We start from the raw sequence: 22,961 nt of genomic DNA, 5'->3' as shown, positions 1-22,961 counted from the left end.
TGCACTCAATATTTGGTTGGGCCTCTTTTTGCATGAATTGCATCAATGTGGCGTGGCATGGAGGCATCAGCCTGTGGCACTGCTCAGGTGTAACGTAAGCCCAGTTAGCTTTGATAGCAGCCTTCAGATCATCTGCATTGTTGGATCTGGTGTCTCTCATCATAGATTCTCTCTGGGGTTCAGGTCAGGCGGGTTTTATGGCCAGTCAAGCACAGTTCCACCATGGTCCTTGAACCAGCTTTTGGAGTCATTTCCGGTCGAGTTTTCGTCCTAGCAATTTTTTTTTATTTTTTTTTGTACTCGGTAACGGATGTGATTTTAAATATAACCACAATACATCACACAAATCATACTTAAGTACAAGTAAATTTACAGATTTTATAAGCTACTTAAAAAAGTACAAGTACACAAAAAACCTACTCCATACAGTAACACAAGGAAATATAATTTGTTACTTTCCACTTCTGACCATAAGACATATTAAAACCAATGTGATTCGTAATCAGCATATATTTAGACATGGTATTAACTAAATAAGCACAAAATATCATTTGTTTTCTTTCACACATGAATGAATGACTTATGATGGATCGGAGCGTTTTGATATATCAGGCCCCATTCAATGGCATGACAAAGGAAAAGATGAAGCTGTACATGTTTGCTTGTTGAAACAACATATGTTGACGGGGGAGAACAAGTATAAGATGGTCTGGTTATCTGGTTTTATTTAATCCTCATATCTTGAACATAAAGCAGAGTTCAAGCTTATACAATTTACTTCATTCTAGCAACAGAGGAAGGGATTACTAAAATGCATATAAGTATGTGAATTGTGTTGATTCCACATATTGAGATTTGTAAAGCTTTTTAAAAGCATTGACTGGAGAACTTTACTTTTTACTGTTGATATAAATGTTAAACATGCAAAGAAATGCAACTTTGCGCATGTTCAATGATGGTTATCTTTTTTAAATTATTGTCAACTCTATAGCCACATCATGAAGTATCAACACCTAACAGTATGGTTTATAAATGAATGACACAAGGGCTTGTCATTTTGATGGTTCTTGATGTTCAAGAGTACTTTTGAGAGGCTAAAAGAGGTTTTAAAGTGATTTTCTTTATCTTTTATTTTCCAAGTTTTCATGTGTCTTCAGGAGATGTTGGAGTCTAGTCATTCTTCATGGATTGCTCAGTTTGGCCAGGAGGTCAGCTCAAGTACAAGATTTGTTTGATATTAATGATTAATAGGTTACATCCTTCTGTCAACCTTCAATACACCAAATCATGCTCATTCGATTTATTTTGCCCACAGGATAACTCCCCTTAAAGTGTAGTGACATCAACAACAAAAAACGACAGTGATGATAGCCGACATTTATACTTGTGCTACAACTGTTTTGACCTGTGTTACAAAACATTAAACACCTGTAGCACCGGTGTGCAAAACCACTGTAAAGCACCTTTTTAGCACCTTTAATATTTAGGCTTTCACATGGACCAGCTTCTCAGTATCTGATGACGACAGATGTTTTTTGTTTCGATGCCTTGACAAGAGGGTTGGCAGTGTATAACAACAGGATGTGTGGTCTACCAAACTATGTTACCTGCAAATGTGACTTTAAACAAATGTTCACTCTGCAAGCAGAACTGCACACATTCAACAAGGTTCAATTCAAGTTTATTTATATAGCGCTTTTCACAATGTCTATTGTTCCAAAGCAGCTTTACAGGGGCAAACAGGAAAACAGAAAAGGTAAAACACAGTGCAGTGCATGGTGTTTATAGAACAAGAAAGATCATTCTAATAAAGAATATATAATAAAAAAAAAAAAATCAGTCTCCCGGTGAGCAAGCCAACACTACCCTGCTGTGGCGAGGAACCCAAACTCCAATGATTGATTAATGGAGAAAAAAACCTCTGGAGAAACCATGCTCAGCCGGGAGGGCCAGATCCCCTCTGACGTGTCATATCTGCACTCAGTGACGCCGGATTTGTATTTGTAGACATGGTACATCTACATACTCGTACAGTAAGCAAACATCTCAATCTGCTCTCCATTTATTATCAGTGCTTTCTAGCAGTTAAGATATTAAAGAGATCATCAGTGATTTTTGGTGTGTTTTTTGCCCATTTGTTCTTTTTTATATATTTTAACTGCATGACGGGGTCAGAATGAGCTGTCCTTTCTTTTGATAAATGTCTAATTTAAATGCAAATTGTATAGTTATGTGTTATTAAAAAAATCATCTTCACAGACCGCAAGGTTGTTCTTTGCAGAGAGGAAACTTCCTGTTAGGTGTTGCTGCGATTGAAATGTAAGATGTATTCAATGTGAGATCAGTGCATTTCAACAGGAAGCAAGACATCAAGAAACATCTCACGTAAGTCTGTCTTGTCTTAAAAATGAATCTGAATATGTATTTATGATGTCAAATATTGTCTTAAATTCCATCAAATTAGTTAGGTATTTGCAATTTATGTAAAATGTATAGGATAAAGCAATGTAAGTCGCTTTGGATAAAAGCGTCTGCCAAATGCCTAAATGTAAATGTAAATTCTAACAGTCTTATAAGAACATGATCATAATGTTAAATTCTTATGTTTGTTTTAAAGGTGATCAAATCACAACAAATCACATTTATCATAATAAATAAGATTCATTTATGTTGTAGGGGTGAGCAGGTCACAAACTTAGGCAATGTTAATTGCAACACAACAAATGATTTAGTTATACAGGTTTAACACAAGCATGATCTTAATGTTGGTTAAATTTCTATTACATTTAACAGATGCATCTTTCCAGCGGCTTACAAAAATGATACAAACTATAAAATGGAGGGAAGAACAGAATGTGTCATTTAAATGCACAATAATAGATACATTTTTTAAAAAAAAATTAAACGTTTCCCTGCAGTGGTGCATACTATGCATTTTTTGTTACTCATGTGAATACAGTAATAATTAAATTTTGCATTAAAGGGTATCTGACATCCTTGTGTCTTGGATTTAGCATCAAAACGAATCTTCATTAAATCTCAGAAGATGTCTTCGCTGCAAAATCTTTTAAAGACTACCCACACTTTTCTGAAACGTTCTCCAGTTTACAGCTCTCTCCCAATGAGTGTTGTGTCAATTGGACTGGAGGAGTTGGTGGAACTGAATCTTTCTTGCCCATGCAATAGTTGGAATGGATGGCTAATAACATTCATCTTCATTGGACCTTTTTTTTTATTGTGGGCATTAATGGTTGTCCTGTTAATGCCTGCTGAAAATCCTGCTGATGATAATGTGGTAAAAAATACTTCAAAGTGTACTTCAGAATGTTGGTCAAAATTTACTTCAAAATGTATTTCATTATGTACTTCCAAATTTTGGAAAGCTTTGGCACATAGTCTGATTCCTCCTATAATGTGGATCATTTTGTTGTGTCTTGATGGTGATTATCTGGCTTGTTTCTATTCAACTTTTGAAGGAGATTATGTTTTTGATCAAAAGCTAAACAGAAAGTGGTGTGCACCATATGAACCGGCCTTTGCTGAAAATAAGTATTTACACCAGAAGTATCAGGAGTCCGTCAGCAATTCTAAGGTAAATATTAAATATGTACTTTTAGAACTTCTTTTGTTGTCTTAAAATATATATATTTTTAAAGAATGTATTTTTAAAATGTTTATAATTTAATCAGTGACATTTTTCTTTTGTTTATTCAGTCAATTTGGTAATCTATCTTTGTTGTTGTTCTCTTTTTTAACAGATGGCTGGTTATGGAATGCTTGGTTTATTAGGTTTACTGATTCTAATCTCAACAAGTTTCTGGTACTTCTGCAAAGAAACACCTCCTGTGACTGAAAAAAGTGTAGAAACGCAGACTGAGGAACGAGTAGACACTGTCATTCAGGTATACCTTAATACACAAGATCAACAGGGAACGAGACGTGACATGCAGACCGGGCCACACCGTAGCGCACAAGATCCACAAGTAGAGACTGAACTGCGGGCTGAGGAAAACCTTCACACAGAAGATCCACAGGGAATGAGACGTGACGTGCCAGTTGAGGTACACACTAGAACACAAGATCCAGAGGGTAATGGAGAGATTGACATAGAAGATGTTAGTGTTCCTCTTGTCCCTCCAAATCTGGAGGGATCTTGTCAGCTGTAAAAAAAAAGGGCTTTTCACACTGCACTTAACCCGGGTTAACTTCATTCTAAATAGGGATAACCCCGCTTCAAAATTACAAGTGTGAACCGTTCCTTGGTTAAAAGTGGGGTGATCCCTGAATTGTCCCCATAGTTATGAAACCCTGCTCCGTCATTTTTTTGCGGATGCGGAATAAAATTGTATTTGATTATTTAAAGGGACCATGCACTATTTTTATTCAGTCAGTTTGACTCTGAAGAATTTATCCAATCATGACTGTTGACACCGTTAACATGCAAACAAGAATGTTAACCCAGGGTTTAGTGATATACAGTGTGAAACATCAGGTTATGAATACCCAGGGTTATCTCTTGACCCCTGGTTAAGTATAAGCAGTTTGATACGTGAAACATATAATCCTGGATTCTGTTTCCCTGGGGTTAAGAATAACCCGGGGTCAACGATTTCAAGTGTGAAAAGCCCTTTCAAGAAGGGAAAATAAACTTCATATGAATTGTTTTATGTTCTGTAGTTCAGTTTGTGAGATTCTGAACCAAATGTAACAACGCTTTTTGTGTTTTTTTATTAATATTTCACCCCAAAATGAAAATTCTGTCATTTACTGCCGTAGTAGGGAAAGAAATTCTATGGGAGACAAGCTGGGTTAGATCTGACATTCTTCCAAATATCTTCCAGTGTCTTCAGCAGAACAAAGAAATATATCCAGGTTTGCTAAGTAATTGTGAGTGATTGATGACAGAATTTTTATTTTTGGGTGATGTATCCCTTTAAGGACTTGTAAATTTGAGGAATTGCAGAACTAGTTTTGAATGCTTCCTGTCTGTTGTGGGTGTTTTTGTTGATATTTATCCTTGTAACTTTACAGACTGGAATGTGATGTTTTGAGTTATGAGCTTTTGGCAGCTAATCATTATATATGGCTTGTTTTTAGCTTATCAATGCATTTTTAGGAAAAACATAATCCATTGTATCTTTGCTTGTGTTTAGTATTCTGTATACAGTTGTTTTTTTTTGATGAGCTCTCAGTCTTGACATACTACGGATGGATGAATATTAAAGTATTTCAAAGGCATTGACTGGATTCCTGTCTGGTGGAGCAAGATGCTGAATACACGGGGAGTTCTCACTGTGCATCAATAGACTGTTTTAAAGCAAAAACATAAACAAACTTACTTCCAGTACACATCCACATAAATGTATTTTTTGTTTAATAAATTAGTATGCGATAAAATATTAATATAAATAAAATATAAACAATTATATGTATTTATTTCTAAATTCATATAAGCCACTAGATGTTTCAGAACCACATAAGTGTAATTTACTATGTAGCAGGATGCTCAAATAATCAATTTTAGTATCGCTACCTCAAGACTCCATGAAGAGGTCAGAATGGCCCATTAAATGTCCTTCAGAATTTTGCATTCACGTTTGTTTTTTTAACATGTTTAGTAATGTAATAATACTATTTATTGATTCCTGAAACTTTGAATTACTCAAAAATGCAGTTGTCATATTTTCAAATCACAGCGAGCGCAGTTAATACTATAAATAATCACAGCAGGTACCCAAAGTCCATCATTGATTGGATATATGGGGCTTTTGATCAATATGGCGAGGTGGCAAAAAAAATATTTTTGAAGGTTTTAGTTCATCTTGATACACCCTAATCATGCAACAATAGCTTTCAACATGTGTATTGTTCACATCATAAAAGTGTTGTTTAATACTTTGTAATTGTTTATCTTTTTTTTAATTGATTAAAATATATTCTACACCAGATCACACAATATATATTTGTTTTAATTTGGCATAAACTACTATAACCCAACAATGATGAGACAGTAAAAATTTGCCTAACTTTGGGGAGACTTTGTGAGTCCTTTTGTCTGCTAAATAAAATAAAATAAACCTAAAGTGATTTCTGCCCCTTTGGTAAATTTGTTTAAGTAGCTAGCTGTGAAGACATGTAAATATTACATCTTCATCACTGGGAAAAAAACATGTATTTCAAGTGTTTTTGTCCAGATGAGTGCTTCTTTATTTTATGAAACAATATCACAAAAGAATACCAGAATGACAATGCTTTTTACTATTTTAAGTGCCCTGAAGATATCTGAATGATGTTTTTCAATTACCCCGAGCTGAAAATCAAGTTATTTGTATGTCTATGTGTTTTAAAAATGCTTTACAAAAGTTCTTCACAATGCCATAGAAGAACCATTTTTGACTAAATGGTTCCATAAAGAACCTTTAATATTTTCAGAATATAAAAAGAGATGTTTTTTTTAAAGAACCTTTGACTGAATGGTTCTTTGTGATCAGAAATGTGGTTTGAAACTGCCCCAGTTTTCAACGTCTCAAACCGACAACCTATCATTACAACACAGTTAAGCGGGTGGATTAGTTAGTCCACACCATAGATGTTTATGGCCGATGCATAGGGCCAGATTTACCAACAGCTTGCGTTAACACAAACGTCTCCTTTGGAGAAAAAACAGGCAGGATTTACCAAAGACACTCAATGAAAAGTGAGTGCTTAAAATGTGTCGACATTATTTTTGCTACCGGAATAAAATCATGGGAGAAGAGTAACTGAACGACGCAACGTGATTTACTAAGTTAGTGCTCACACTTGTTTGTCATTTTTAGTAAATATGTCCCATAGAACCTTCATCAGTGTTGCCAATTCTATGGTTTTTAGCTAGATTTAAATGGCATTGCGCTAATTTTGTTATACACAGATCTGACAACCCTGTCCCAAAGTATTCTACTTCTGACTAGATCACTGTATTCAGTTGACTGTATTTTGAGGTTTCTCATTAAACTATTAATATCAAACAAAGCTCTGTTGCTAATTAAGCCGATTCTGATCAAGTTAAAAAATGCCTTGATGAGCCCCTGTAGCTTATCTAACTAAAGTTTTAGAATAGCTTCCCAACATTAATAACCCGTAAACCTCAGTGCCTAAAAAACGCACTTACATGTTCACATGTGTATTGTGAAACCAACTATAACAGCTACCTAGGGCTGGGGGTAGACGATTATTTATTAAACGATTAATCTAACGATTATTTTGTCGATTCGTCGACTAATCGAACAACTAATTGGCCGATTTTTTTTGTGTGTGTGGCGTGCTGCTGCAAGCGTCGTTGACATCATTGATGCGTCGCTACAGGCCTACAGCTATGTGTCTGGAACTGTTGGCATCTACACGGACCAAAATTATGAACGCAACACTTTCGTTTTTGCCCCCATTTTTCATGAACTGAGCTCAAAGATCTAAGACTTTTTCTACGTACACAAAAAACGTAGGCGAAAACCAGTCAGTATCTGTTGTGAACCATTTGCCTCATGCAGTGTAACACATCTCCTTCGCATAGAGTTGATCTAGTTGTTGATTGTAGCCTGTTGAATGTTGGTCCACTCCTCTTCAATGGCAGTGTGAAGTTGCTGGATATTGGCAGGAACTGGAACGCGCTGTCGTATACGCCGATACAGAGCATCCCAAACATGCTCGATGAGTGACATGTCCGTTGAGTATGCTGTAGGAGCAAAAACTGGGATGTTTTCAGCTTCCAGGAATTGTGTACAGATCCTTGCAACATGGGCCCGTGCATTATCATCCTGCATCATGAGGGATGGTCGTGGATGAGTGGCACATCAATGGGCTCCAGGATCTCGTCACTGTATCTCTTTGCCATCAATTAAATACACACGTGTTCGCTGTCCATAACATACGCCTGCCCATTACATAATGCCACTGCCACCATGGGCAACTCGATCTACAACGTTGACATCAGCAAACCTCTCACCCATTATTGTTGCGAAACATACTGATGTCATGGGTTATAGAAGGATTTCTAAACCTCTGAATGTTCCAGTGAGCACTGTTGGGGCCATAATTTAGAAGTGGAAAGAACATAATTTCACCATCAACCAACCACGACCAGGTGCTCCTCACAAGATTTCTGAGTAAGAAGAAGAATCAGAAGAGTGGTCCAAGAGCCAAGGACAACTTGTGGAGAACTTCAGAAAGACTTAGGGAATAAGGAACCAATTGTTTTCAACCGCATTGGCCTGTACTCAGGCTCGCCACGCAAGCCTCCATTGGTGAAGAAAAACATGTTAAAGCTTGTTTAAAGTTTGCTGCACAACATTTAGACAAGCCTGTGAAATACTGGTAGAATATATGCTGGTCACATGAGACCAAAATTTAACTCTTTGGATAACATAATACACACCAGGTTTTGAGGTCAAATGGCACTGGACTTCATCCCCAAAACACCAAACCAACTGTGAAGTCATTGATAAAAGTCTGCTGGTATATACCAGAATGATGAAGATGAAATGAGGGTGGACATTTCAGCAAGACAATGATCCCAATCACACAGCAAAGGAAACACTCAATTGGTTTCAGAGAAAGAAAATGAACCTGCAAGAATGGCCCAGCCAATCACCTAACTTGAATCAAGTAGAAAATCTATGGAAATAACTTATTTGATTTGTTTGTTTTGACATCTGGAGAAAATTTCATGTCAACAGCACCTTGCAATAAATGGTGACGTGTTCAATATTTATTGTATACGCTGTATCAACAAGGAGTTAATTCAGTTATGTGCACAGTTATGTATGGTATAAACTTTCTTGTTTAACAGGTTTGTAGGAGACAAGATAAAATCTATCCAACACCCTTTGTGTTGTCCAGTGTCACCGTTCAACAGTCCATCACAAGGAAGGAGAGCAAATACTGTACTGGTAAGTCTAAAATGATATAATAATAGTAATAACTTTTTTTGCTCTGAAAATCTGTTGTTTATGCATAAAAAAGTTATTAATTTCAATTACTCCAGCCGCTGATTTAAATAATCATGAATAATACTGTATTTGACAGGAATCTGTCTTTATTTGAGCCATAAGTTCACCTGCATCTTGAAAAACTGTCAGTTGCTTCGACAATTGAAATCATCATTGAACCATGACGCAAAAGTTGACAAATGGAGAAGAATTGTTAATGCAGTTAAAGGGCAAGCTGTCCTCAACTGGAGTTTTCGGATCTTTTCCTCTGAGCTGTTTGTTAATCGGACTGGAGGCTTTGATGGATGTGGAGTTTTATTGTCCGTGCAGAATCGGGTGGAATCGTGATCTTTCTAATCTGATCATAACCGCTCCTGCTTGCTTTGCCTTTGTTTTAATGTTCTTATGGTTGAGACCCTGTGGTTGTAAAGTCCAGTCTTGGAAATGTGATAGTTCGGGTCTATGTGATGAAACTACCCAAAATAGTGTTAAAAGATTCCTGCACTGTCTGATTCCACCTGTGGTGTGGTTCTTTCTTGTGCTATATGATGGAAGCTATTACACTTGTAGTCAAACAGACTGGGATGGAGTGTATGTTCATGATGAGGTGCTGGGAAAGAAATGGTGTAAACCCACTGATGGGAACGCAAGTAGAGAAATCCAACTACGAAATAAAACTCAAACTTTTGTTAATTGGTCACAGGTAAATTATTATGAAGTAAAAAATACATTAATACAATTAACGTCATAACTCACACTCATTTCTTTTCTTTTCCAGTTTGCAAGTTATATTCTGGTCATGGTCTTCTGCGCTGTGGCATTTGTTCTTGTGTGCGTATATGACTGCCGGATAAATTGTACATGCTGTGGAAATGAACAACAGGACAGTGAAGAGACAGTGAGGAGAGGGAGATGAATCCAATGAGAAATGATGTACAACCTCAAATCACTCATGCTAGATGTTCAGTGAACGACATTTCACTTTTTCTGAGTGCAAATGCTCAAAACGATGGCCCTTAAAGTATCTTTTAACTGTAGATCTTTATATCAGCCTGTACTGCACTGGTGATGGCAATGTATTCACTTTTTTAATTATGTGGTAAGATGGAATATGATCCACCTGTGCGGTAATTTTAGCAACTATATAGTAATTGCTTTCACATATATCCATGTCTCTTTTTGTGGAAAGAGATTTATTTTCAATGTTTGCCATTTGGTAAGGTGGGATGAAAAAACAGAATTTTTGGAAAAAAAACAGACAACTAGACAGAACACATTTGACTGCATTGTCTAATACAAAATTATTAAAAAGACGATGTCTAATATGCATGCAAATATATAATCTGAGGATAAAATAATCACAAACATATTCCAGAAGCTTGTGTCAAATTGCTGCTGTCAGTCTTGACAGGGTGAGTTAATTTAATAAATGTCATTTTGTTTTTTAAATTTTTTGACTGTAGTCCAACTGTGGACTGTGGTCCAACTCTAGTCCAATATCATCTTCCTTGTTTGACAGGTTTGTTGGTGGCTTACTAACCACACACAAACAAATTATATTTTAATTTTATATGAACATTTCCATATACTGTAGATCACATGGTAACACGTGTCAACAGCACATCATCAAAGACTAGAGTCACTTTGTTTAATAAAATATGTTTTGAAACCAACATGGACTCTTATTTTGGCACATTCCATTTTTTTCCCTTTAACTTAATTTACTCATGACTGCTGTTTTTTTATTTTGTGCCTTGAAAACAAGAAATGACACACATAACACAACACATTAATTGCACTGTGTTTTGATGTTCTTAACAACAATAACTATTGTTTTACTTCAATAACAATTGTTCAACAAACATCTCGATTTGCTCTCCATTTATTCTCAGTTTATTCTCAGAGGAACAAATGAAGATTGTTTTCTATGGTAGTCTTTCTCTTTCTCTTAAAATGCTTGATATTAATTTGAGTATATTTGTTAACCTGAATGAGACATTTTTGTCAACATATAAAAATAATAGGAGATAAAAACACAAACCTGGTGGACCACATTTCTGTTATTATAAAATATTGATTTAAGATTTACAGTCTGCCTGAAATGTGACCCACCACAATATTTTTCGAACTTGTTTTATATCAATTTGTTAAATAAAAATGTATTGTAAATATAATAGATGGCTAGTTATTGAAAATAACGTTACAACTACACTACCTTCTGCAACATGTGCCAACCAGGCAGACTATTTTAAAGGTGCCATATACGTGTTTTTCTGTGTCTTTGGTGTGTTTTAAGTTGCCCATGCATGTGTTAGACACGAAAAGTGCGAGAGAAGGAAAGATAACATGTTATTGCCGGGACTGTGACAGAGTCCCACTGAACCGGTTAGGAATGACATCCGTCTCGCGCACAGGTCCTTGGAACAGTCAGCCGTCTTCTTAAAGGTACAGTGTAAAAAAATTCACATGACCCGCGACTAGTCGACATCAAGCTTTAAATATCGCGCCAGAGTATTAACGTCGACTTGTCGACTAGGTCGTACAGCCTCTAGTCATTTCGTGGCATGATTTGACTAGACCGCCCTAATGTTAACACAAGTAAGGTGGGCTTACCTGTCAGTACAAATGCGTTACATTTCTGTGACACGCTTGCAGTATTCGACCAATCACTATACACTGGTTAACTGGCCAATCATAGCACACCTCGCTTTTCAGAGCGGTGAGCTTTGCAAAAAATCTGCACGTTTCAGAGAGGCGGGGCAAAAAGAAGACACAAACATGCACAACGGTGTGGAAAAGACAGCGTTTTTAACCTTAAATCATGTATGCACTTTGCATTACATCTAAATCAAACAATAATATTCATTGTGGTTTGTGTTTATGTACTATGTTATTTGCCGGCAGTCTTTTTACTTTCTTGTTATTTTATTAAATGAGTAAATGTTTTCAGATTCCCTTCTCCTTCCTTCTTTTTAATTGAACCTTATTACAGTCATTATTGGGACTTTAAATATATATATATTTTTCCTTTCAAAGATTTAAAGGTAATTTCCACTGTTTGTGACACCTGTATCTTAAAATGAAAATGATGTTGAAAAAGCACCTGTTTCACAGAGCACAAGGTTTTTCTTGAAGAGAGAGAACTTCATGTGACTCGTGTAAAAATTGTCGCAATTCCAAAGCTGCAGTGAATGAAACAACACAAAGAAACTCTAACATGTGTTACAAATGAATTTGAATAAAACTTTTCCATCGCAGCTTCAACAGTTTATACATCAAAAACATTTTAACTAGTGGTGGGCATAGATTAATTTTTTTAATCTAGATTAATCTAGATTAATTCCAAGATTAATCTAGATTAATTCCAAGATTAATCTAGATTAATCTAGATTAAAATGGCTCATTTGAATTCTGCCGAAGGCATTCAGAATATGTGTGCTACCCAAATAATGACTAAAAGTAAGTCTTTGAGAACGGGTTTCTCAAGCCAGGTGGCACATTAGACCAGGGGCTCATCTCCTGTTTCCAAAATGCATCACAAACTGCTTGAGAAAGCTGTTCTACTATGATAATTTGATAAAAATTAAATTATGTTCAATAAGATGTACTTGTGTTAGTTCCGCAATAGCTAAGGGATGATTTGCGTTTAGGTGGTACTTGAGACTGGAAGAGCTCCTACAGTACATTTACATTTAGTCATTTAGCAGACGCTTTTATCAAAAGCGACTTACAAAGAGTGAGGGAGCAACAAGCGATATGTCATACAGGAGCCATAATTACATTAGATCTCAATACAAAGTTACTGGTTTCAACTAAAGCTAGACCACCACCTGTTGAGAGAAAGTGTTTTTTTTAAACCAATTCCGCATTGCACAAGGTGCAAACAACGTTAGTCTTGTCGATGTTTCTATTGGGAAGCTTCTTAAAAATTAATATTCCCTGAAACAAACCCGGCGGCTTCATAGCTGCATCCATGTTAGCACGTCACGTTTGATGCGGTAATTTCACAGTAACGTTATGTTGTGTTCAGACCAAACGCGAATGGCGTGTCAAGCGCGATGGATTTATATGTTAATGCAAAGAGCCATTAGACATACTTGCTGTGCGAATCGCGCGAATGAAGCCCTGGTTATGAGATGATGAGGCGGCTTCTGCTTCCGCTTCCGCGAATGACGCGAATCACGCGAGTTGAAAAATCTCGTTCTCGCCCCGTACAGTGCAGTTAAGCTGGTATACATCCGCGCTAAAATATCAAGGTGAAAGTCATCATAGCTTGCGTAGTATAGACCCAGCTCCAAACCCAACTTTGAGAATAGATTAACGGCAACATTTTTTTTAACGCGCGATAATAGTCTCACTGCGTTAACGGCCCACCACTAATTTTAACGCTATTTTAGCATTCTATTGATATAAATCCTCATGAATATATTTTGTATTGAAGTGTATCTGACCACCATTAAATTATCTTGAGGACTATAAAGAGTCACCTTAAAGAATCTAAACAACCTCAGAAGATGGCTGCTCTTCAACATCTTCTAAAGAACTTGCACACGTCCTCTTGACCGACTCTACAGTCTTCAGCTCTTCTCCAGTGACTCTTTTAACAATCGGACTGGAGAAGTTAATGGAACTGAATCTTTCATGCCCGTGTAGATCTGGACTGAATGAACCACTGATCATATGCATCTTCATTGGACCTTTTATTTTCATGTTCGCATTAATGTTCGTCCTGTTTAGCCCCTTTAGATACGTCTGCTATCAGTGTTCTGCAGATAAAAGTTTCTGCTGTTGTTTAGCATCTTGTTTAAAATGTCTTGTTAATTTCTGCATGTGATGTCAGTTTTGTGCAAAAGACAAATGGACGATCGTCAAAGTTGTTTTAGAGCTTTTTGACGTTGTGTGATTCCTCGTGTTATGAAGATCATCATCTTGTTGCTTGAGGGGGATTATCTGGCTTATTCCTGGACTACATGGGAAAGAAAGTATGTTTTTGATATAGAGACAGAAAGTGGTGTGAACCCATTGAACAGGTCTTTGCAGGAAATGAGAGTGAACTTAAGCAGGAACATCGAACAGTTATCAGCCAATCTCAGGTAAATATTATATTATTGTCTTAAAAATGTGTCATTTGTTGATTTTCTAAATCTATTATTGATATTTTTGCAGGTGTATGGTTATATAGTGTTAGCCTTACTTTGGTCAGTGATCATTGTCACAGTTGGTCTTTTAGCTGAAACCACTTCTCCCAGTAACTGCTAAAGATGGAGAGTCATCAGTATAGATTAAAGCTGTCACAATATCAGATTTTCACTGCATGTTTATCGTTGCAAAAAGAATGCACAGTGACGTATTATCGCGGTATCTTGCTGAACGTGTTTTTTTTTTGTCTGTTATTCGGTCAGTAAATCAAAGTGAAAATACAAGTGTTGGAAGGCAGAGAGCATTAATAATCATTGTGACTCTTGGGGCAAAATGTTAAATGGGTGCTGAAAGATGTTACGAGACAGTATGTGTTGAAATAACCTGATATCGATAATGATGGTTTTGAATATCAAGGTTATTGACAATACCGGTATATTGTGGAACCCCTATTAAACACTAAGAGAGAGCTTTATACAGGCTCTTTTAGTTTAATGTTTGAGATTCTGGATGAAATATAAAATTAAATACGTTGTTCTCCAGCATCACACAGGACTTCTGAGGGTCCAAAATGCAAAACGAAAGCAAGTCTTGATTTCTCCTGCTGACTTTTGTTTTCCTTTTTCGTTTGTTATGTGATTGTAAATGTGATTTTGTGTTGTAATTTAACACAATTAAACTTAAACACTTCCTGTCTGCTTCCACAAGTGGTGTTCTTTGTGCTATACACAAACCCAAACCAATTTGTTGCATTGAATGGCGTGAATTACATACACATACATTTCAGCACTAAACTAAAAATAATTTTGCACACTCAAGCTCACTTTGTTATGACATGACGTTTTTAAAATGTTGTAGTTGTTTATATGCTGGTATGTATACAGTACATTCGTCTGTCTTCACAAGTGCTAAGGCTGTATTAACTATAATTCGGCAACAATGCTAGATTAAGATGCTATCTCCAACTCCTCAAATACATCACACAAAAGATGTATGTATACAAAAACAATAAGCCACAAGAAGTAGTGGGTTACAATGAATTTTCTAACAGCTAAGGGTGTTTGCGTGATGCCTGAACACCTAAATGCCTTGCGGGGCTTATTGCTTTGATAAAATGGGTATATTCATATGCGTAGCAAGGTTTCATAAAATTCATTAGATAAAGTGATATTTAACCTAAGTAATGCGGTCAGCAGTTATAGATCGAGGTATTTTATTACGGCTATGAAGTCGCCTCTTCCAATCAGAATCAAGAACTAGAACTGACGGTTTTATAAAAAGTGTTTGTTAAGTAGAGTAAACGTTTTACATATTCAGAACCAGTATTTTATTTACACTGCCCTAAAAACAGAGATATACAAAACATATCCGGCACATTACAATAGAGGGTTGACTGGCAGTTATTGAATCCAATGGGGTTACAAGGTTTCATCACTCTTAAAAAAAATGTGTTAAATGTGGAAAACCTGCAGACTTTAATGAAGTTGCGATAACAAGAGAAGATATTTGTTTTTACAGAGGGGATGCTTTTTGTCTTTTTGTTCTTAAAGAGGAATGCCACCCCCTCGAATTGAACCAGGGCAATTCTAGCATTATGGATGTAACATTTTGCGTTGACATTGGACGTGACATAAAAATGCACAGAGAATGTGTCTGTTACGAGTATTGTAGATGCCCCACTGAATTGATGGTCAATACTCGTTAACTGATGTTTCCAAAAAGTTTAATACGTTGACATTCTTAAAAACACCGTAAGAGCTAAAGACACAAAGCAAACAAAGAACATCCATAAGCACATTATCAACAGCTAGACAATATTGTAATCAACATAAGACGATAAGACACTTAACCTCCGTTGCATTTAAGATAATATAAAAACACACGATTTACCTTATAACCTTTTCAGTGAGAAACACACAATAATAAAGAGGGAAGAAAATCCACACTGCAGTCTACATTCCTTGTGAACCATGCACAAACATTTCTTTTGACAACGGAAGTATGAAGCGTCTTTATACAGGTAGCTGTCAAAATAAAAGTCCCGAAACTTAAACAAAGGATAAAAGGAATCACAAGTAAAAACAGAGTCATTTACAAGTATATTGAACTATCTATTCATATTTAACTAAACCCTTGTTGATAGAGTTTAAACCTCTATAAACCTCTATAAATATCAGTGTATACACACGTTTTTTTATTAAAAAAAAAGGAAAATAAACATGTCATATGGATCTGACAAAATATGGACACTCTTTTTTGGAGAACGCTAACTTTGTAGTATTTCTGTCAATTTAAATTCACAAACTAAAAGCAATTATACCCAACAAATAGAGAAGCCATGTCTTTTTATAAAACACAAAATAGTTTCTTTATTTTTCAGTTTTCTTCCATTCATGAGGAATATGTACCGTTATGGATGCGAAAATCTTAAAAATGGCAGTAAACGGACTATGGTAAACTGTGAACTAAAACTAAAACACATGAGACCTCACATGGACATTTGAACCACCAAATGTTGACAAATGTGCTTTAACTATAATTGTAGTATTCTCGTAGTAAACTGATAAACTGAAGTAAACACTGTAGTATATTGACTAAAGCAAGGTTAAATAACATAGTAAATAATATATCCAACAGAATGTAACAATAACAATTTTGTCAGGTACAGTACCTGCCTATTTATGTGATTTTTTTCAATGACCATAATGACATTTTATGCTTGTGCTGTTTTAACCTGTGTTAACTGTTAACCTCTGTAGCACCGGTGTGCAAAACCACTCTATAGCACCCTGTAAAGCATCTTTACTTTTTAGTCTGTCACATAGACCAACTTCTCAGTCTCTGATGACGACAGATGTTTTTTTGTTTTGATGCCTTGACAAGAGGGTTGGCAGTGTATAACAACAGGATGTGTGGTCTACCAAACTATGGTACCTGCAAACTTTTCTTTAAACAAATGTTCACTCTGCAAGCAGAACTACACACATTCAACAAAATGCTTTTTCCAATGTGACAATAAATTCAGATTTTTATTTGTAGACATGGTACTTCTGCATACTCGTACAGAAAGCAAACATCTCAATCTGCTCTACATGTATTATCAGTGCTCTCTAAGCACTTTTAAGAAATTAAAGAGATTATCAGTGATTTTTTGTGCGTTCTTTTGCTGATGTTCTTTTTTTTTACGTTTTAACTGCATTGTAACTGCATGAAGGGGTCAGATTGACCCATATTAAATGCCCTTTAACTTACTTTTTGTTGTTGATGAATGACTAAATTAAATGCAAATTGTATAGTTATGTGTTATTTAAAAAGAATCTTCTTCACAGACCACAAGGTTATTCTTGCGGAGAGGAAACTTCCTGTTAGGTGTTGCTGCGATTGAAATGTTAGATGTATTCAATGTGAGATCAGTGCATTTCAACAGGAAGAAAGACATCAAGAAACATCTCACGTAAGTCTGTCATGTCTTTAAAATGAATCTGAAAATGTATTTATGATGTCAAATGATCTCTTAAAATCCATCAAATTGGTTAAATTATAACAGCCTTATAACAACATAATCATAATGTAAAATTGTTACGTTCGTTTTGAAGGTGATCAACAACAAATCACATTATTCACAACAAATAAGCTTAATTTAAGGGGAAGGGAAGAGCAGGCCACAAACTAATGCAAAGTAAATTCTAACATTTATGCATTACCTATGGTTATACAGGCTTAACACAAACATGATCTTAATGGTGATTACACTATTACATGTAACAGATGTTTTTTTTTTCCAGCAGCTTACAAAAATGATGCAGATCATAAAATGGAGGGTAGAACAGAATGTGTCGTTTAAATGAACACATATAGATTCACTATATTCAATATTGTTTTATAAAGGTTTCCCTGCAGTGTAAATGCTTTTTATTTCATTTGACTCCTTTGAACACAGAAGTAATTAACATATTTTGTATTGAAGGGTATCTGACATCCTTTTGTATGGGATTTAGCAGCAAAAATAATCTTCATTAAACCTCAGAAGATGTCTGCAGTGCAAAACCTTTTGAAGACTACCCACACATTTCTGAAACGTTCTCCAGTTTACAGCTCTCTCCCAATGAGTGTCTTGTCACTTGGACTGGAGAAGTTGGCGGAACTGAATCTATCATGCCCATGCAATGGTTGGAATGAAGGCCTTATAACACTCATGTTTATTGGACCTGCTTTATTTTTGTGGGCATTAATGTTTGTCTGGTTAGCCCCATTCAGATCCTGCTCTAAGGATTTCTATGTCTGCTCCAAACGTTTAAAAGTTTTATGTTGTGCTTTAGAAAACGGAAAGAATAGGCATATACGTTTCAAAGCTTTTGCACATAGTCTGATTCCTTCTACTATGTGGGTCATTTTCTTGTTTCTTGATGGTGATTATCTGGCTTGTTCCAAGACAACTTGGATAGGACATTATGTTTTTGATCAAAAGCTAAACAGAAAGTGGTGTCAACCATCTGACCTGGCCTATGCTGGAAATGAGAGTGATTTACACCAGAAGTATCAGAAGATTGTCGGCATATCTCAGGTAAATATGAAATAGTTTTAAAACTTATCTTGTTGTCTTATAAAATATGTATATTTGTCAAATATGTATTTTAAAAAATGTTAATGCTTTCAACAGTGACCTTTTTCATTTGTTTAATCAGTCATTTTCCTAAAGAATTGTTATTGTTGTTCTATTTTTCACAGGTGGTTGGTTATACAATGCTCGGTTTATTAGGGTTGCTGATCATTTGTTTCTGGGGATGCTACGTTAAGATACCTAAGACTGACGTCCAGACTGAACAAGGAGAGGATTGCATGGAGGCTTCTGGACAAGTAGAGGATGGAATGGAAACTATTGGACAAGTAGAGGACAGAATGAGAACTACTAGACAAGGAGAGAACGACAGGGAGACTGCTGTTCAAGTAGAGAATAATAGGGAGACTGCTGGACACATAGATAATGTAATGGAGATTATTGGAGAAGTAGAGGATGGCATGGAGACTATTGGACAAGTAGAGGATGGAATGGAAACTATTGGACAAGTAGAGGACAGAATGAGAACTACTAGACAAGGAGAGAACGACAGGGAGACTGCTGTACAAGTAGAGAATGACAGGAAGACTGCTGGACAACTAGAGGATGACATGGAGATTATTGGAGAAGTAGAGGATGGCATGGAGACTATTGGACAAGTAGAGGATTGCATGGAGACTATTCGACTACTAAAGGATGACATGGAGATTATTGGAGAAGTAGAGGATGGCATGGAGACTACTGGACAAGTGGGGTATTGCATGGAGACTATAAGACTACTAAAGAATGGCATGGAGACTATTGGACTAGTAGAGGATGGCATGGAGACTATTAGACTGCTAAAGAATGGCATGGAGACTATTGGACAAGTAGATGATGGCATGGAGATTTTTGGACTAGTAAAGGATGGCTTGGAGACTATTGGACAAGTAGAGGATGAAATGGAGGCTGCTGGAGATGTAGAGGATGGCATGGAGAATGCTGGACAAGTAAAGCATGACAGGGATACTGCTGGACAAGTAAATAATGACAGGGATTCTGCAGGACAAGTAGAGACTCTCATTGTGGATAAGGGAAAAGTAGAGACTTTCAGGCCGATTGAGGTAGAGCGCCTCACGAAAAATCCACAGGGAAGGAGAGGTGACCTGCAGACTAGGGTACACTCTAGTGCAAAAGATCCACAGGGTAAAGTAGAGGAGGACATAGAAGAGGAGAGTAAACACCTTTTGAGGGAGGAGGGATCTAGTTAGTTGTAAAAAGAGGGGAAAATAACTTCATATGAATTGTTTTATGTTCTGTAGTTCTTAGTGTGAGATTCTGTATGAAATAATTTTTATTTTACTTTTTGTATGTTTTTATTAACACTTCATCCAAAAAAGAAAATTCTGTCATCATTTACTGCCATAGTAGGGAAAATAAATACTGTAAGGGGGTGAGATCTGACATTCTTTAAAATTCCTTCCAGTGTCTTCAGTAGAACAAAGAAATATAAATAAGTTTGGAACAATCTGAGGGTGCGTTATTGATGACAGAATTGTCATTGTTGGTTGAAGTATCCCTTTAAGGACTTGTAAATTTGACTCAGTGAAGCAATAGTTGTGAATGCTTCTTGTCTGTTGTGTTGAGATATACCCTTGTCAGACTGGAATGGGATAATTTTTATAATGAGCTATTAGCAGCTTACAATTATATATGGCTGAGAAGAATATTAATGCATTTTTTTGTAAAAAATTGCTTGTTTTAGGTATTTTATATTATGTATTGTATTCAGTTGTAATGTTTTTTTTGTCTTGACATACTCCTTTTGATGAATAAAAGAATATTTGAAAGGCATTGAACAAAGTCCTGTCTGGTGCACCAAGTTGCTGATTACATGAGGAGTACTCGCTGTGCATCAATAGACGGTTTCAAAGCAGGACATCCACATTAAGGTAGTTTTTGTTTAAGAAATTATCATACAATAAGACATTAATATAAATTAATATTAATATATATTAAATAAGATCAAAATAAAAATACCTATATGCCACTAGCCAGACCGATCAACAGACCGGAAGTTCACTTTGGGCTAGGTGTTGGGAGTAATGCGTTAAAAATTTTATGTATTACAGTGACATATTACGTTTTGCTGTAACGCAGTAGTGTAAGGGATTACTATTCAATTTTCAGTAATATTTGTACATGTTCAGAAAAGCTTAAGTTACAACAAACTTTTCGCCCGCGAGACATTAACAACTCAAAAATCTATTCTGTTTCCTGTTTGTGAATAGACGCGTGTGGTGTCATTTATCTCCCTCTGGCTTACAATATTTCAGTCTCTGGGCTAAAAGTCCGAGGCTATTGGCCCTGCCCGGTTCGCTGTAAACCTAATGCCAGTGTTTCCAGTGTCGCGGTTTTCGCACCGTTGGGCTGTTTTGAAAATGCAATTGCGGGAAAAATTATGGAGACGGAGGTTGGGGCTTTTTGGGCTACTTTCATAATATACTGGGGCCGCCTAAATGTTTATTTATATTCTAAGGATAAATGTTTACTGATGAGATTCTTAATGCGTAATCATACTCTGATGAATAACTGGCAACTGGATCGGCCCGTTCACCAAAGTGTGGGGAAAATGAGCTTTGATGACTGACTGATTAGCATTAGCCAATTTAAATCTTCTTTTAGGATAGTTAAGTTATTATATGTAATGCAGCTTCTCTGATAGTCGGTTTTGTACCTGCAAACCCAATTTACCTGATGGCTATTAAATCAGATAATTCCAAAATAAATAAGTATAGTCGCAAGCTCTGGACTACTTGTAGTATGCAGAATATCAGAGTCCATTAAAGGAGCCAGAGCTTTTTAACATTTAGTTAAGCATTCACAAAACACATGTAACCTTATTCATCAGAAATGAATTGGCAAAAAGTGAACATGATCATATTTTGCTTAAAATGATATTATGAACAGCAGAAGTACTAATCTTTCTAATTTTGCTGTCCTGTTTCAATCTTTCAGCGTTTACACTTTAAGATTAGGGCAGATCCAGATTGGATACATCATCACTTGTGAAGACTTCAGATGATGTCAAATATGTAATTAGAGCAATTATAGCCTCGTGGGCAGTGCTCCGACACATGGTTTGGATGTGTTCTGGGCGACCCGAGTTCGATTCCAGGTCGTGGTACTTTCCCTACCCCACCCCATTTTCTCACCCATTTCGCTACAATAATGGCCGTTTATGTAAATGAGCAGTGTTGTTTACCCTTATTTTTTTAATTACTTACAGGGATATTCCCATTTACTTGTCCACAAAAATTGCCCAATATGGGTTGAAAATCTGCAAACTTAACCTATAATAATATTGCCTGTTTAACTGAACTTTACTTTCAACACATGTCTTGTCTTAGAGCTATTGTGATATGAACATCACTTTGTTGTTTTTCAGTGAGTCACAGCCACCTCTGGCTGATTAAAGGACATCTTTTTTTATTTAAACATTGAAACATGCATTTTTAAGATGTGTTGAAATGATATGCATTGTTAAGCTCTATACCCTTACGATAGCTAACCTGGGTTCAACTATACAACTGCAACAATGTTATGGTACTCATTTTTTTTCGTTTTTCCAAACCAATGTTTTAAAAATGCTTTTGAAACCCTGGTGAAAGTCTGTATTGGTTTTCTATATGTTGTAGTAATGCCAAAGTTTTTGAGGTTTTTCTACAACAATCAATCATTTTAGTAGGTTTTGTATGGTCTTACTGCAAATGCTGTAAAAAAAAACATTACTGTATCTGTGTGTTGGTCTGATAAATGTAATGCATTTGTGTATATAATCTGTTAAAATATTAAATTTGCAGTGGTTATTGAACAATGTTTTTTTGTGTTAATTGACATTTTGGGTTGCGTGATTTAATGATTATAACCCGCGGACCAACCGTGGGCCGACAGCAAACATTAATGATAAACCAGCGGCTTAGCAGCGGACCACTGGCGGAAATATGGCGGCTGTCGCCATTGGACCGCTTGAAAAACGATGAGCAAAAAGTCGTCGGGCTGCAGGTGGTTGCCGCCAGTGGACCCCCAACTTTGCCACCGTTGGGCCACCAATGGTCCGCTGGGTAGTAAGTGACGCGAGATAGAGTCTTCCCAGCAGAACTTGCGCTGAAGCTTATATTTACGTTAGTATCCGAGTACGTTTTCAGAAAACCAAAAAAACGTAAACATTTTTCATACAGAGATGGAACAAAAAAGATGTTTAGTACTTGCCTTCAAAATTACCAATGTGATCAAATACAAATACACAACGCAATTTTGGT

The 22,961-nt window shown here is 36.2% G+C and overlaps 2 protein-coding genes and 2 long non-coding RNA genes across 6 annotated transcripts; 3 read left to right on the top strand and 1 right to left on the bottom strand.

The window, feature by feature from the left end:
* Nucleotides 1-1,748: 1,748 nt before the first annotated feature.
* LOC130430756 (uncharacterized) lies at nucleotides 1,749-5,238 on the top strand. 2 transcript variants are annotated; one of them, XM_056759914.1, is made up of 3 exons: nucleotides 1,749-2,385; nucleotides 3,015-3,592; nucleotides 3,759-5,238. In XM_056759914.1, exons 2-3 carry the CDS (start codon nucleotides 3,047-3,049, stop codon nucleotides 4,164-4,166), a joined length of 954 nt encoding a protein of 317 aa, XP_056615892.1. In that variant the 5' UTR covers nucleotides 1,749-2,385; nucleotides 3,015-3,046; the 3' UTR covers nucleotides 4,167-5,238. The 2 variants fall into 2 exon arrangements, with proteins under 2 accessions (XP_056615892.1, XP_056615891.1); XM_056759913.1 differs by having other exon boundaries at nucleotides 2,984-3,592.
* Nucleotides 3,931-16,076, bottom strand: LOC130430758 (uncharacterized). Its single transcript, XR_008907909.1, has 3 exons — nucleotides 15,993-16,076; nucleotides 9,720-9,827; nucleotides 3,931-4,068 (listed from the first exon to the last, which is right to left on the bottom strand). It is a non-coding gene; the product is annotated as an uncharacterized LOC130430758 (long non-coding RNA).
* On the top strand, nucleotides 7,174-10,540 carry LOC130430759 (uncharacterized). Its single transcript, XR_008907910.1, has 3 exons — nucleotides 7,174-8,924; nucleotides 9,061-9,666; nucleotides 9,742-10,540. It is a non-coding gene; the product is annotated as an uncharacterized LOC130430759 (long non-coding RNA).
* Nucleotides 16,077-17,453: 1,377 nt separating the features above from the next.
* Nucleotides 17,454-20,461, top strand: LOC130430203 (uncharacterized). 2 transcript variants are annotated; one of them, XM_056759223.1, is made up of 3 exons: nucleotides 17,454-17,556; nucleotides 18,070-18,666; nucleotides 18,831-20,461. In XM_056759223.1, the coding sequence occupies exons 2-3, from the start codon at nucleotides 18,133-18,135 to the stop codon at nucleotides 19,908-19,910; spliced, it is 1,614 nt and encodes a 537-aa protein (XP_056615201.1). In that variant the 5' UTR covers nucleotides 17,454-17,556; nucleotides 18,070-18,132; the 3' UTR covers nucleotides 19,911-20,461. The 2 variants fall into 2 exon arrangements, with proteins under 2 accessions (XP_056615201.1, XP_056615202.1); XM_056759224.1 differs by having other exon boundaries at nucleotides 17,545-17,556; nucleotides 17,891-18,666.
* The last annotated feature ends 2,500 nt before the right edge of the window (nucleotides 20,462-22,961 follow it).

Source organism: Triplophysa dalaica, chromosome 10 (assembly GCF_015846415.1).
Source record: "Triplophysa dalaica isolate WHDGS20190420 chromosome 10, ASM1584641v1, whole genome shotgun sequence".
Lineage (NCBI taxonomy): Eukaryota > Metazoa > Chordata > Actinopteri > Cypriniformes > Nemacheilidae > Triplophysa > Triplophysa dalaica.
The sequence above is the reverse complement of the archived record's forward strand: the minus strand, read 5'-3'. Positions and strand labels throughout refer to the sequence as shown.

Bases quoted from the DNA above. Each gene is read 5' to 3' on its own strand.
- LOC130430756 (XM_056759914.1), top strand. From the start codon at position 3,047: ATGTCTTCGCTGCAAAATCTTTTAAAGACTACCCACACTTTTCTGAAA. The intron at 3,593-3,758 runs GTAAATATTAAA...CTTTTTTAACAG, and splicing joins AGTCCGTCAGCAATTCTAAG to ATGGCTGGTTATGGAATGCT.
- LOC130430203 (XM_056759223.1), top strand. From the start codon at position 18,133: ATGTCTGCAGTGCAAAACCTTTTGAAGACTACCCACACATTTCTGAAA. The intron at 18,667-18,830 runs GTAAATATGAAA...TATTTTTCACAG, and splicing joins AGATTGTCGGCATATCTCAG to GTGGTTGGTTATACAATGCT.